General features: G+C 50.1%; 5 protein-coding genes across 5 annotated transcripts; 2 read left to right on the top strand and 3 right to left on the bottom strand.

Annotated features, from left to right (window-relative positions):
* Nucleotides 1-198: 198 nt before the first annotated feature.
* FPSE_00957 (uncharacterized protein) lies at nucleotides 199-861 on the bottom strand (the record flags this gene model as incomplete). Its single annotated transcript, XM_009254077.1, has 2 exons — nucleotides 199-699; nucleotides 751-861. 2 exons carry the CDS (start codon nucleotides 859-861, stop codon nucleotides 199-201), a joined length of 612 nt encoding a protein of 203 aa, XP_009252352.1.
* A 480-nt stretch (nucleotides 862-1,341) lies between these two features.
* Nucleotides 1,342-3,381, top strand: FPSE_00956 (uncharacterized protein; the record flags this gene model as incomplete). The annotated part of the gene is made up of 1 exon (XM_009254076.1): nucleotides 1,342-3,381. One exon carries the CDS (start codon nucleotides 1,342-1,344, stop codon nucleotides 3,379-3,381), a length of 2,040 nt encoding a protein of 679 aa, XP_009252351.1.
* Nucleotides 3,382-4,075: 694 nt separating this feature from the next.
* On the bottom strand, nucleotides 4,076-7,171 carry FPSE_00955 (uncharacterized protein; the record flags this gene model as incomplete). Its single annotated transcript, XM_009254075.1, has 2 exons — nucleotides 4,076-4,653; nucleotides 4,705-7,171. The coding sequence occupies 2 exons, from the start codon at nucleotides 7,169-7,171 to the stop codon at nucleotides 4,076-4,078; spliced, it is 3,045 nt and encodes a 1,014-aa protein (XP_009252350.1).
* Nucleotides 7,172-9,621: 2,450 nt separating this feature from the next.
* On the top strand, nucleotides 9,622-10,859 carry FPSE_00954 (uncharacterized protein; the record flags this gene model as incomplete). The annotated part of the gene is made up of 3 exons (XM_009254074.1): nucleotides 9,622-9,766; nucleotides 9,879-10,060; nucleotides 10,110-10,859. The coding sequence occupies 3 exons, from the start codon at nucleotides 9,622-9,624 to the stop codon at nucleotides 10,857-10,859; spliced, it is 1,077 nt and encodes a 358-aa protein (XP_009252349.1).
* A 157-nt stretch (nucleotides 10,860-11,016) lies between these two features.
* On the bottom strand, nucleotides 11,017-12,034 carry FPSE_00953 (uncharacterized protein; the record flags this gene model as incomplete). Its single annotated transcript, XM_009254073.1, has 3 exons — nucleotides 11,017-11,726; nucleotides 11,800-11,902; nucleotides 11,978-12,034. The coding sequence occupies 3 exons, from the start codon at nucleotides 12,032-12,034 to the stop codon at nucleotides 11,017-11,019; spliced, it is 870 nt and encodes a 289-aa protein (XP_009252348.1).
* Nucleotides 12,035-13,662: the final 1,628 nt, after the last annotated feature.

The following is a 13,662-nucleotide window of genomic DNA, read 5'->3' as shown; positions in this document are numbered from 1 at the left end:
GGGGTTTTCGTTTCTTCTGGGGACGTAACCAACGAGTTTGCTTCAGGAGGCGAAACGTAAATTCGCATAATTGCCAGCCCTGACCATGTATCGTACGTAACCCCGGAAAATAAAACCGCATGCTGGTATATGGCAATCATTGGCATTTTATAATTTGTTTGACGTTGTGTCTTTGTAATGCTGTGCTTGCTTCTAAATCTAGGGATTTGCCTGGTTTGACTGCCAACTGGATTTGAAAAGACCTGAAAGGCGCTCCGCCTCAGCCTCATCCTTTAATCTCTGCATCAAGAAGCCCTTGAGGTCGCTCCAGAATTCATCTGTCTGCAGCGCATGGGCACCCGTAGGTTGGGCCTCAGGGGCGGCCTCAGGCTCCTCCGGTGGGATAGCAGCAGCCCCGCCAATGACCATGACCGTAAACTCAACAGACATATCCGTCTCGCCCAAAATTTCCTTAAGAATCTTACTGTCGGGGATAGGCTTCTTGTTGTGCAACAGCTTCGTCTTAGCGGCGGGTATCCTTGTCTGCTTCTGAATGTTGTTCTTGATGTCCAGGATCGAGGTATCGAGGGGTTGAGAGGTAAGCTTGATGCTCAGGGGAGGGTTGCGAAGGGACTTGAGCGACACAGTAATGCTTCGTTCGGAACCAGGTGCGAGGTTGTTAGGCTTGCTCATTGCATTTGGCATGCGGGGGATGATGTACTAAAAGTGATGTTAGGCGACGGACTTCGTAAACGAGGGCGGAAATCATACGGGTGGTCGAGCTGGGAAAGATTTGGGGTCTTCGACATGATCGGCTGATAGTCGAACAGGTCGCGACTCGAGCGACCCGAGAAAAGTCTGGGCGAAAGCGGTTTCAGACATGGTGATAGCTTCGTAGTTGGAAATCGGCTGTAAGCTCGATGAAGGCGGGGTTGAGCTAGGTTGAGTGGAAAGGATACGGTTTGGGTGTAGAGTGTGTTAGGCAGCCACTCTGACAGTGTCGTTTTAAGATATCGTTAAAATATGACAAAGTTATCTGTACCGAAACTCACAACAATAGGTGCGTTTTAGTAGTGGACAGCTTCGAATATCGTCATTAAACACCACCTCTAGGTACAAAGCAAGCTCCACGCCGCAGCAATCGACAGACAGACGCTGACTAAGGCACAGCGATGCGCCTTTGGCTGATACGAAGTTCTGCCGCTTATCGGACCCTTGCTATCAGCGCGCGCAGAAAAAAGTTTCGGCGGGGCGCGATCTATTGTAACTTTTTCTAGGCCCAAGAACGAGACCAGATCTGTTTTGCATCTTGGTCGAACCAATTCTCTACCAACTTTTTCCAATTCGACACAATCTTTCAAAATGGGTGTCGGTCGTCGCATGAAGAAACAGGGTCCTCCCCAACCCTTGTCCGAGGAACATTTCGCAAAGCTCAAGCGCAAGGCCGGTCTCCCAGCTGATCCCGTCGTTGATACCCCCGAGAGGAAGAAGCGCAAAACCGTCACCAAGGAGAAGGTCTTCGAGTCCAAGAAGAACGGCGTCGCTAAGAAGGATGTCAAGAAGGCAAAGGTCACCAAGCCTGTAAAGGCTGCTGCGGCGCCTAATTCTGCTTCTGCGCCAAAGGTCAACCCTAGGTCAAAGAAGAGCAAGAAGGCCCCAGTGCCGGCGCTGGAAGATCTTTCCGATGACGAGGAGATGGATGATGAGTTCGACCTCGACGACTTGGAGGATGGCTCATCAGACCTCGGCGGCGCTGGACTCAAGGACGATTTCCTCGAATCTGACAACGACGACGACTCTGTACTCGACTCTGACGAGGAGGGAGGCAAGGGCACAAGGGCTATGTTCTCTGAAGACGAGGACGAGTCAGACGCCGAGGAGAAGCTCACAGCCGCCAACATTGAGGGTCTTACAAGGAAATTGGATCTTCAAAGGGCAGAGGAAGCCGCCGAGGCCGAGGCTGAGATGGCCGAGCAAGCTCTTCAGACAAACATCGATGGCGACAAGCCTCACATTCTCTCCGACGAGGACAGCGACGACGAGCTCGCTACCAAGACACAAGCCCTCCTGGCCCCCGATCTGCAGCTTCTGCGAACAAGAATCACCGAGAACATCCGCGTCCTCGACGACTTTGCCAAGCTCTCTGAGGAAGGTCGCTCAAGAACCGAGTACGTATCACAGCTTCTCAAGGACATCTGCTCCTACTACGGTTACTCTGCATACCTGGCCGAGAAGCTCTTCAACCTCTTCACACCCCGCGAGGCTTTCGCTTTCTTCGAGGCCAACGAGTCGGCGCGTCCCGTTGTCATCCGCACAAACACCCTCCGCACCCACCGTCGTGATCTTGCTCAGGCTCTTATCAACCGTGGTGTCACTCTTGAGCCCGTCGGCAAGTGGTCCAAGGTCGGTCTTCAGGTCTTTGAGAGCAGCGTTCCTCTTGGTGCTACCCCCGAGTACCTCGCTGGTCACTACATTCTCCAGGCTGCCTCCTCTTTCCTGCCCTGTATGGCTCTTGATCCCCAGGAGAACGAGCGCGTGCTTGATATGGCCTCTGCTCCTGGTGGAAAGACCACATACATGTCTGCCATGATGAAGAACACCGGTATCGTTGTTGCCAACGACCCCAACAAGGCTCGTGCCAAGGGTCTTATCGGTAACATCCACCGTCTGGGATGCCGTAACGTCATCGTTTCCAACTACGATGCCCGTGAGTTCCCCAAGCCCATGGGTGGTTTCGACCGTGTCCTTCTCGATGCTCCTTGCTCAGGAACCGGAGTTATTGCCAAGGATCCTAGTGTCAAGACCAACAAGACCGAGCTCGACTTTATGCAACTCCCTCACCTCCAGAAGCAGCTTCTTCTCGCTGCCATTGACTCTGTCAACCACGCTTCCAAGACAGGTGGTTACATTGTCTACTCTACTTGTTCCGTCACCGTTGAGGAGAACGAGCAGGTTGTCAACTACGCTCTCTCCCGCCGCCCCAACGTTCGCCTCGTTGATGCTGGCCTTACCTTCGGAAAGGAGGGTTTCACTAGCTACATGGGCAAGAAGTTCGACCCCTCTGTATCTCTGACAAGGCGATTCTACCCTCACTCCCTCAACGTTGATGGTTTCTACGTTGCCAAGTTCCAGAAGATCGGTCCTACACCCGCCAGCGCCTCCAATGCTCGCGATCGCACCACCGGCCCTGCCGACGAGACTGAGTTTATCGACAAGACCCCCATCGCCACAGACGACGAGGAGTCCGGAAAGAAGAGCGACGACTTTGGTGGCTGGGATGATGACGAGGATAAGGAATACATGGAGAAGGGACGAAGAAACGCCATGCGCCGAAGAGGTCTGGATCCCAACAGCAACAGCAAAAAGGCAAAGGCAAAGAAGGAGAAGGAGAGCAAAAAGTAGAAGTAGATACCAGCTTCTCTACCGTTGGCAGGAGTTTGTTGTTCTAAAAATGGTTTATGGGTTTGACGACTTTTTGTGTTGGTCATGTAGAAGTTCTTTCATCTTATACGCTAGATAATAAACAAGGGATGCTTTCAAGTTACATTGCAACGTCACATCAAATGAATGATGGTTTAAGGAAAGTTTGATTGTTGTGCTATAAGAGCTGACTAGGTACAAAGGAAATCTAAAAGAGAACGTATCGGTTAAAGTAAGTAAGTCGTGTCGTCAAGTTCGTATCATCATAAATAGTCCCAGTCCAGTACCTCTTCCGTAAGGTGAGGTTCTGCTGCTTCCCATCAGTTTTTTCTATCATTCGTCAAAACCCAAGGTCAGTCCAATCCATCGTTGCCATATAATACATGGTCATCATCATTATCCATCCATCCCTTGGTTGCTGGCAAAAAGCAAAAAAAGAATAGCCCGCAGAAAATCCATTACCGTTGTCGTAACGCATAAAAACAACCCAAACCACCTGGGGTATCCAGTCATAATTCTTTCGTGATAACCGATTGCTCGTTCCTTACATGGCGTGATGTAGGTGCTCCGCCATATTGTGTATCCACAACTACTCAGTATGGTGAGTGTTCGTATTACAAGTTGTCGTTTAAACAATAATGCCGAAGAATGATAAGAGCCATGAGGCTCGGAACTCTCACATCGCCAAATCGTCGAATTGTGAGACAAGCTCGCGGATCGTCCACCGCCAAGCTTCGCGATCTCTGGATCCTCGGCCGATCCATTTCTCGCACTTTCTTCTCCACCGATCTTCTTCTTCGCGTTGTCGTCTGATAAACTCAGGACCAACGTCAAACTCTTCGCCGACGAGCCATTCGTCCTTGATGTCGCTAGTACGACCTTGGACGCCTTCGTCGTCGACGGTATTATCTTCCAAATCTGGAATGTCTTTGAAGACGTCCTCGTCGTCGTCGTCGAGCGCGTCGAAACCATCCATAGTATCGCTAGTCTCGGAGGATGGTTGAGCTGGATTGTCTAGTTTGAGCCAACACATGTTTTGAGGGTCAAACACCATGCCACCAACGACCTGAACGCCCTTGGTAGCACTGATGTTAGTGATCAACGCCGGACGAGGTGTTGCCGAATCCTTCTCGCGCGTGGTGGTTGAGGCGACGGCCTGAGTAGGTGTCTGTACTGGGGGCTCAAACACATTGAGGGCGTTTTCGTTGCCCTCCCATCTGTAGGTATTTGCATTGTAAAACATACCATTGACCACTGAATCCTGGTTAGCGATAGTACTTGTTATCTCATTCTCGATAAACTTACTCTTTGATTCTTTGCCACTGTTCAGGTTCGAAATCAAGTGCGGCTTTGTCTGCTGGGGTCGCTTATGCTTCCTTGATCGAATGTTGGAGTGGTGGGGAATAGTGGGAGTCAAATTACTCCTCGACGAAAGATGAGTGGTCCGCTGAGAGTTCAAAGGTGTCAACGGACCATTGCTAGGGATTCGTTGCGCCAGTGCGGTCTCTCGTGCAATTCTACTTGCAGCGGTGTCACGGGCAAAATGAGGAGTAAAGGAAGGTCGAGGGGCCGGATGTGATGGGGAGTTCACCAAGTTTCTGTCTGGAAGAACGTTCTGGTACAGCTTGTTGCGCATGGCAACCTTGGGTCCTGAGCTAGTAGGCTGTTTCAGGTACCGTGTTTCGGTTTCTCTGGATGTTGGCAAATCATCGAAACCGTCCAGCTCGTGGCCATCACCAAAGTTCTTCTTGTTCTTTGGCTTGCTCAACCGCTCCCATGTATCAGCAGTCGCACGGTGACGATGGTTGGGGCTGGGCGATCGCATTGTGGATCGCGAAATTGTGCGAGAGCTGGGCCGCAAATCAATAGAGCCGATGGAGGTGTCAGAGTCATGGCGACGGAATCCGCCGCGCTTGGTAGCAACGTGCTGCGACTGTGATTGAGAAGCACCAGCTGGCAGGAACGGAAGATGTGTCTTGCGGACAGTTGCGGGGCTATCCATTGAACCTTGGCGCTGTCGTTCGGTGGGCGTTTTTGGTCGAATCCCAGACGACGGTCGATTGCTTTCAGATCTTGATGGCGGCCTATCATGGCGGTACGCCGACTGTCTGGCCGGGGTGTTCGACGCTCGAATCGCTGGCATCGAGCGTTTCTGCTTAAGAAGCTGAGCGCTAGTTGTTGTTGGTTCATTGCGAAGCGAGTTTGTCGAGGTTCGCGTGCCAACTTCCCTTCTGCGTGGCGGTGGCGGTGGTGGCATCCCACGGGATGGTGAAGTTGTGGTAGGCGTTGGCATACTGGCAATGGATGACTGAGCCGAGTGACCCATTCTGGAATGTGAGCGGCGTGTGCGCTGGGGGATAGGACCGCCGCTCTCAGAGACCGGCTCCAGCGATGTTGAGTGAGTTCGCTCATGGTGGTTCAGACGGGGTATGCGAGTCGAATTGACTGGTTTGTTTGTGAATGTGAGAGACAGTGCCGTCTTAGGACGAGCCGGGCTAGCCGGTCGTGTCTCTTTGACTTTGACATTCTTGTGCAGAGTGAGCTTGCTCGAGTCAAAAACATCTCCTTCGCCAATGTCGAGCCCATCAAGAAAATCGGGTTTATCAGCCTCAGCCGGAGCCTTCTTGGGGGGCACAATGGGTTCCTCGGAGATTCGGTTAGGAGATTTGCTCTTTCGGCGTTGCTGGAGTCTCTCGGTCCAGTTAACAGGACCAGGGGGCAAGACCAATCCATCAAACGTCTCGTCTTCGCTCTCAGCAGTGATGGAACTCGAAATACTTGGGCTGAGAGCGGAAGCAGCCGAGTTTCGGGCAGAACGCGTGTCCCGTCGAGTACCACCCCATCGAGTGCCCAGGCTCCCCTCTCCCCAATCCAGATCATCCGAGTGATTAGCAGGTGTCTTTGGGATCTCCTTTCTCATGGAGAGCTTCAGCTTTCCGTCCGAAGGAAGCTCGAGATCCGTCTCAAAATCGTCATCAGTACTGGCGGCTTTGGTAGGCTTGACATCCCTCTGGGGAGTGGGAGGCGTGATAAATGAAACAGGTTTCGGAAGTTGATGGCTCTTGGAGGCTCTGATGGTGTCACCGCCATCGAAGAAATCGTCATCATCGTCGCCGTCTTTGAATCTATCCAAGTTGATAGCTGCTGAGAGATTGCTTGTGGCGGACTGAATAGACTGCATGCTCTGGAAAGCTTGAATTGAATGACCAGATTCTCGTCGGGTATCCTGGTCAAAAGGAGAAGTGGGAGGTGAATTGCCCCAATTGATGGGACTAGTGTGAGTAGAAGTTGAACCAAAACTGACATGTCGCGATGTGTCGGGGGATTTAGGCTGCTCTGGCCTCTTTATCTTGAGGCCTTGAGAGGAGTCGGGGATCTCTAGGTCGTTCTCCCAATCATCGTGAACGATCTTTCGGATCTTTCGTCCACCAAGACGCTTAATCGTGCCACCCATAAGGGCAGAGGACGGGACATTAGTTGGTAAGGGAATGCCGGCATTTTGTGCAGCAGCGATAGCGTCCAAAGTTGACTTCTCGTCGTCGCCTGGAATGTGAACGTGCGTCTCTTCCTCGCCCTCAGCCTCAGATCGGAATGAGAAGTGTGAAGAGCCAGAATCGCGGCGTCGTGAAGATGTTGGTCGTGATGGAATATTGGTAGATGTGGACGGACTGCGAAAGGACAAGTCATCGCTTTCGACAACAAAGTCATCGTCATCCCAATTTTCTATGTCGGCCTCGACAGGTTGTCGGGGTTTGAGTCGTAAAGGTTCCATAGTAGCGGTTGTGTTATTGTTTAGTTATCGGTTGAAGCCAAGATTCGGCCAAAATTGTTATTCAGCCTGACTCGACTGTTGGGGACGCGAAGTCAATTGCGTACAGTCATTCTTGTCAATGGCAATTGTTCCCCGCATACAAAAGCATATCCCCCAAGGTCTGGACGGGGTGGATGATGCGGCCTTGAAATAATAATAACGTCAAAAGAAATCCAAAACAAGAGTCGTAAAGTAAAGAGAGTTATCGTGGATCCTGCAGGTGCTCTGACAGCTGGTTGGTGGCTTTGTGCGTATGGTTGATGGGCCTTGGATGTGCTGGCGGACAAAGCGACGCTGCAGCGAGGTCTGTGGTCTGTGGTGGTAGTCGGAGGAACAAAGAAAATAGGTAGGTACGTTGTAACGTCGCCGTGTGGAGACGGGTATTGCGGGCGGACAAAAAAGAAGGAAAAGCAAAAGCAAGATCGTCAGGGAGGAAGTTCGTTAAGAGCAGGAGGAGGAGGGTATTCGGGTTTTTGATACTGAAGTTGTAGGTAAGGAAAAGGATTTTTCTCGATGGTCGCGAGGGTGACGTGCGAAACAGGATGCAAAGGTCAGGAATGTGAGATGGACTGGATGGACTGGACTTGGTTTGTTTGGTTTGCTTTGGTGGGCTGTTAAAAGAAAATGGCTGGGGGGTGGTCACTGTAAGCGTGGCTGGAGGTGGTCCCCGCTAACTACTAAGGGACATGCCCACTGTGACCATCTGTTGCTGGGCACTACGATCGCTATGAACAACTCCCCCACAGGGCAAGTGCTAACGCTTGGTCTCTGCGCTATTTAAACACTACGAAAGAAGGCTTGTTGGCACTACACCTGAAATGGGATATTTAAAGGATGTTTTGGAGGAATATCTGGGTGCTGGCTTGAGAATTGATCAATTGAGTGACTGAATAGGTATCTACACGTGACTGGCTTGTTTTCGCAACCTCCAAACAACTTAGCAGCAATTGAACCGTTTGCAGTCAGGGGACGCCCGATTGGCCCAGAACATTCACGCGTCATAGTCGCGACGTGTGAGGTAGACATACCCAAAGTGAAGAAAGCTTTTTTCTTTGTTACTTGAGCTTGTGACTAGCGATTGATTTAAACGATTCAGCTTCCATGTTTCCAAGCTTTCTGCTTTGGTGTTTTTTGTGCCTGGCGTGCCTGGCGTGCCTGGACGATCTTTGATGATCTCACAAAGCTAAAAAACCGGCCGAGGCCAGGCACTGTCCCTCTTCTTTGTGCAACAATCCTGGACTCAGCTGCCGACGATGATGTTATTGTTGTTGTTGATCTCTTTTACACTTCCCCTGACCTGTATCACGTAGATAAATTCCCCTCCAGAAATGTCTCAAGAAAGAAAAAAACATGTGTCCCTGCACGAAATGACTTTATATAGGTACGTAACTGCACAGGCCAGATCCAGGAACGATCTCACTCACACGTCTGAGACCCAGTCACAGCAGATGGGATGGGTCTCCAGATGTAGGCCACTTCACTAGCAGCAAAGGGTGTCATCCAACTGGATGGAATATAATAGACTCCTTTGGGGGCTTGAGAAGTACTGACATGGAATGGTAACTATGGATTGCAACAGATTATCAAGTTACGCTTTCGAACTTGAACTAATCACAATTCACTCATGTCTCTAGTTGAGTTTTACAATGGCATGCTGTCAATGAAACTGTCAGATTGTCAATATGAGGAATATGTTGATGTCAGCTACTAATGTTTGAGGCCCTAGGTCCCTATTTTATCCCATTTAGCGGCAGGTGCCTGGAAAAGAGAGGAGTCTTGTTAGCCTGTGCCTTTCCTGCTTGCCCCTGCTCGAGACTGGCTAACTGGCCGTTCCTGCAGCCTGCAGCTCTCCCGCTTCTTCATGCAACAGATGCATCCAACTCCATATTTCCTTATGGCTGCCTGCAGTCAGATCACTTTATTAAATGACAGAAAACAAAGACATTTTACTCTGTTCCTTGACTTTTCTCCTTCCCCTTCTCCTTGTTCTCGTTACCCACGTCTTACACAAGCTCCTCGCTAAAACATACCCTGGACTGCCACTGCCCAAGCTCCTGCGGATCATCCAACCCAACTTAAAACAAATGGTCCAAGCACCAACTGATCGCCATCATCATCATCATCAACATCGACGACAACTTGAATCCAGACACACTCCATCTAGCCCTTACCGTTTGGCATTCATCTAGCAAGCCAACTCGCAAGCGTTGATATCGTCGGCCCGTGCGCCGTGTTTCACCCGCTATCTCGCTATTCCCACAAGGGAGTTGTATCGATCTGCTCCAAAACACTACCACAGCTTCGGTATCTGCCACCATTCCACCGATCTTGACCTAAGTCCTTGGTATTGCCAAACGAACACGCACAAGCAGACCCTTTCTAAACTCTTGGCTGTGTCTGTGCCGTTTCTGATGTCTCCTGCGATGCGCGTTCTAAGGTTCCCTCGCAGTGATGACAAGGCTGCCTTTGTGCTTATACAAGTAACCCAAAAGGGTTCGAAACCACTCGACCTCAAGTTAGTAGGTACTGAAGGGGAGGAGCCATATGTCACTTCATGTAAGTCATTCCATTCCCTCCACTGCATTGCAATCTGGAACCCTAGTCCATAAATCATCACCATCGATGCAAACGGCAATGCATCGATCCCTGAATCTGACTCTGAATTTAGTGAAACATGGTAAGGTCATGTCCCTGCGTGTCAGCAACTGTCCTGCATCAGAGAGCGAATGGCAAAAGATTCTCCAGAGCTTGTTTCAGCAGGAACCCCTTCCGGATATCCAAGCTACAGCCACAGTGCAAAGTGAAAAGTCTATATCAATCACCCTTCGTAAAGAGGTCCAGGGTATTACGGTAAGACTGGAGCTATCCAAAAGTCCGGGTTTGTAACTAACTGCCCTAGCAACGCCTCGGTGCAATCACTTTGAGCCATGATCCAGATGAAGCCATCGAACTGTTTGAATGGTGCGGTGCAGCTGCTGAGTCCTCCATTAGCAGTAAACAAGCTGCGGCCGACCTGGCTGTCAAATCGTCCGAAGCGGATGCCGCCGTCACCCAGCTTCAGTCTCAGCTGGAAGACCTGATCAAAGCAAAGTGTGAGGATGAGACACTATTGTTGAAAAGGTTCAGGGACCTCCTAAATGAGAAGAAAATAAAGATTAGGGAACAACAACAGGCATTAGCGGCTCTAGCAGCAAACCCCAGCATGGCAGGTCATTCACAACCTTCACAGGCTGCTGCAGTTGAAGTCGAGCAGCCAAAGCCAAAGCCAAAGTCAAAGCAGCGTTCTCGACAGGCCGCCAAGTCCAGGCCTGCAAAGAGAAAGGCGCCTGCAACAAGGCGAGTGGAAGAGTCCGAAGATGATGCCGGTGTTGACACCATGGATGTCGACGTCAAACAGGAGCCTGAGGATACAGATCCTGGGAACACAACGGAAGCAACTGCATCTGTCGATAGCGACGACGAGGATAATATTATTCAGTTGAAGCCATCCCAGCAAATCTATGGTTCGACATCCGTGGCTGCTTCTCAAGAAAAGGTTCCTGCAAAGGCCGCCGAAAAGCCTCCGCCACCGCGAGCGCTTCCATTTACAACGAAAAAGATTGCACCTACACCTGCTGGCGATGAGACAGAATCAGATGACGAGCTTTAATGGACGATTTATGACACTTGCGTGGCATGGCGCTTCGAATTTTGCTTATTTAGATTACACTTTGAAGTGTCAGATCTGATCACACCATGACAGTCAAGCCTCTTATATATATCTGTTGGTCATGGCATTCGAACTATACGAAATCCTCTGTCTAGGCTTACGACCTATCGTTCTCATCAAACTTGTTCCGCCAGAATCCTCGGAAGTGTTTCTCCGCACCGAGCTTGGAGATCTCAGCAATCTCATCCCGTGTCAGCTTAAACTTGGGAAGCTTGGCAAGATAGCCATCAAGTCTCTCGACCTTATTGCTCGTAGTGAGAGCAATGATGTCCTGGTCAATGACCCATCGCAGGCCGATCTCGGACTCTGTCACACCGTACTTCTCGGCCAACTTTGTGTAGAGAGGGTCAACAGGTCCACCCTTGGCTGTGACGATAGGGGTAAGGGGGCCGTAAGCAGACACGGCAATGTTGTGCTTCTTGTGGAAATCTAGGAGATCGCCATGCTGAAGATAAGGGTGATACTCGATCTGGTTAATGACAGGCTTGACCTTGGCTGTCTTCAGGATGGGCTCGAGGTGCACCTGCAAGAAGTTGGACACGCCGATGGACTTGGCCCGTCCAGACTCCTTGATCTGCTCTAGTTCAGACCATCGCTGCTGAAGGTCCTCATCGGTCTCAGCAAACCAGGGGCCGTGGATCAGATAGAGGTCCACGTATTCGAGACCAAGCTTCTTGAGGGAGACGTCAAAGGCATCAATGGCGGAACCCTTCTTTTCGGCAGGGATCTTTGTGGTAACATAAAGCTGTTCTCGGGGAACACCGCCTGCCTTGATGGCCTCTCCAAGCTCTTCCTCATTTCCGTAGACTATTTATTCGTTAGCAATGATATTGGTTCTGGTAGAGATGCGTTAACTCGCCCTCGGCGCCATCGAGATGACGATATCCGGCCTTGATGGCCTTGGTTGTGATGTCAACCACATGCTGGTCAAGTCCACTTTGACAGTCTTTCTTAAAATGGGCTGTGCCCAATCCGAATGCAAGCTTGCAGGATGTTAGCCTCGTGTGATAATGCTGCAATATGCTGTGAGTTCTATTGAGATGAAGCGGGTGACATACCACTGGGATCTCATTGCCGTCATTCAGCTTGTAGCTGGGAATATCGTGACTGCTCATTTTTGTCTGTATGTAGCTGAAATTCCTGAATGTGAGTTGGTGTTTGAGGGGATTGTAGTCAATGAACTGGCAAGGCTTCTAATGGTAGGTATGAGTTGTGTCAATGATCAAGACTTGCCGAGGATGGGGAGGAGAGTCGTAGTGTTGGTTTAAGTACCGCCGCCCCCACCTTGTATCAATCAATGCTCGGCAATCATATGGCGACTTAGAGTGGGACTATTTCCGCAATTGCTAATTCCCTATGGATATGCCGTATGCATCTGCTTTGACAGATTGGTTATGATGTTTGCCTGTGGATAACTATTTGGTGCCTCAGATCATGCTTGCTTGCTTGTACATGTCTCATTTGCTCCAATTGAGGAGATACAAGCTGTGTCAATGACGGCATGATAGACAACAGAGGTGCCTACATATGTATTGATGCACCTATAGCTAATTCTTCATCAATTCTTCTCAATTAGATATATGCACGATATGTGGGTTGTAGAATACCTCGTCTTGAATCTTACCATGATCTTGTATGGAGTGTCGGGGAGATGCGGCACGCCGGCAGCCTTTCCGAGCGTTTTCACAGGCTATACCCAACTAATGAGCAATTTATGACATATCCTTTGAATAAACATGCCCTTTCCATCGCACACTACTAAGATTTATCCTTTGTACTCTATAGGAGCAAACTTGCATTTCCGTGAAACAGAATACCTCCCGGAAAGCCTGGGTGTTTAGATATACAGGGTAGCCACAACGGCAGCAATCCTGGAAATCTGTTACCCGGGACAAAGACGTACTCAAATCGAGATGGATATAATAGGACAAATGTCGCTATCCTTGTTATTCGCTATGTATCAACATCGCATTATAGTATAAATCTTCATCACCTAATACATATCGACTAGAATACTAGCCTACTGTCAATCCATGTCAAAACCCCTCCTCTTCTTCCATCTACTTGCGATCTTTCGTCATCAGCATACAAGGCTGTCTCGCATGCCAAATACGTCTCTCCTTGACACCAAGAGCAGCATCCTGCATCGTCTGTGACTCCGATCGTGCCCGTGTAGGCGCAACTCTAGGTCCTTCCCAGACCTGCACCTCTTCTACAGATGCTGATATCTCGAACTCTCCGCGGCAAAGCACTGTCATGCCTACTGAAACCTCTGCGCTGCCATGCCCTTCCAATACCGGGATGAGCTGTTGTAGTGTACCGTTCCATGCTAGCTTCCGTGTAAACTCTAGGCCAACATTCGCAGGTCGATGGCAAAGTGCAGGGAGGATTCTGACGAGGGGGTGGATTTTCTGAGCCGTTCGGTTGGTGACACGCACCTTGAGTTGCATAAACTCATCGACATATGCCACGCCCTTCTCAGCTGCATTACCATCCGCATCCTCAACCGATAATTCAATGTCAACCTCATCAATTTTAATAGCCTCAATCATTCGTGTGGTCAGTCTGATGCTTCTCAAGTCAATCGAGCCGCCCCTCTTAGGCAGCGACGTTGTCTTCCATGTCGCTCTGAGGCAATCAAGAACTCTTTCCCTATACCAGAAACCCTCACGGTTTGCTCGTTCCGTCTCAGGTGAGATCTTACTGGCACTGACCACGAACTGTCGGTTTCGAGATGGATTGA

This window comes from Fusarium pseudograminearum, chromosome 3 (assembly GCF_000303195.2).
Source record: "Fusarium pseudograminearum CS3096 chromosome 3, whole genome shotgun sequence".
Taxonomy (NCBI): Eukaryota; Fungi; Ascomycota; class Sordariomycetes; order Hypocreales; family Nectriaceae; genus Fusarium; species Fusarium pseudograminearum.
Note: the sequence above shows the minus strand (reverse complement) of the source record. Positions and strands in the feature narration are given on the sequence as shown.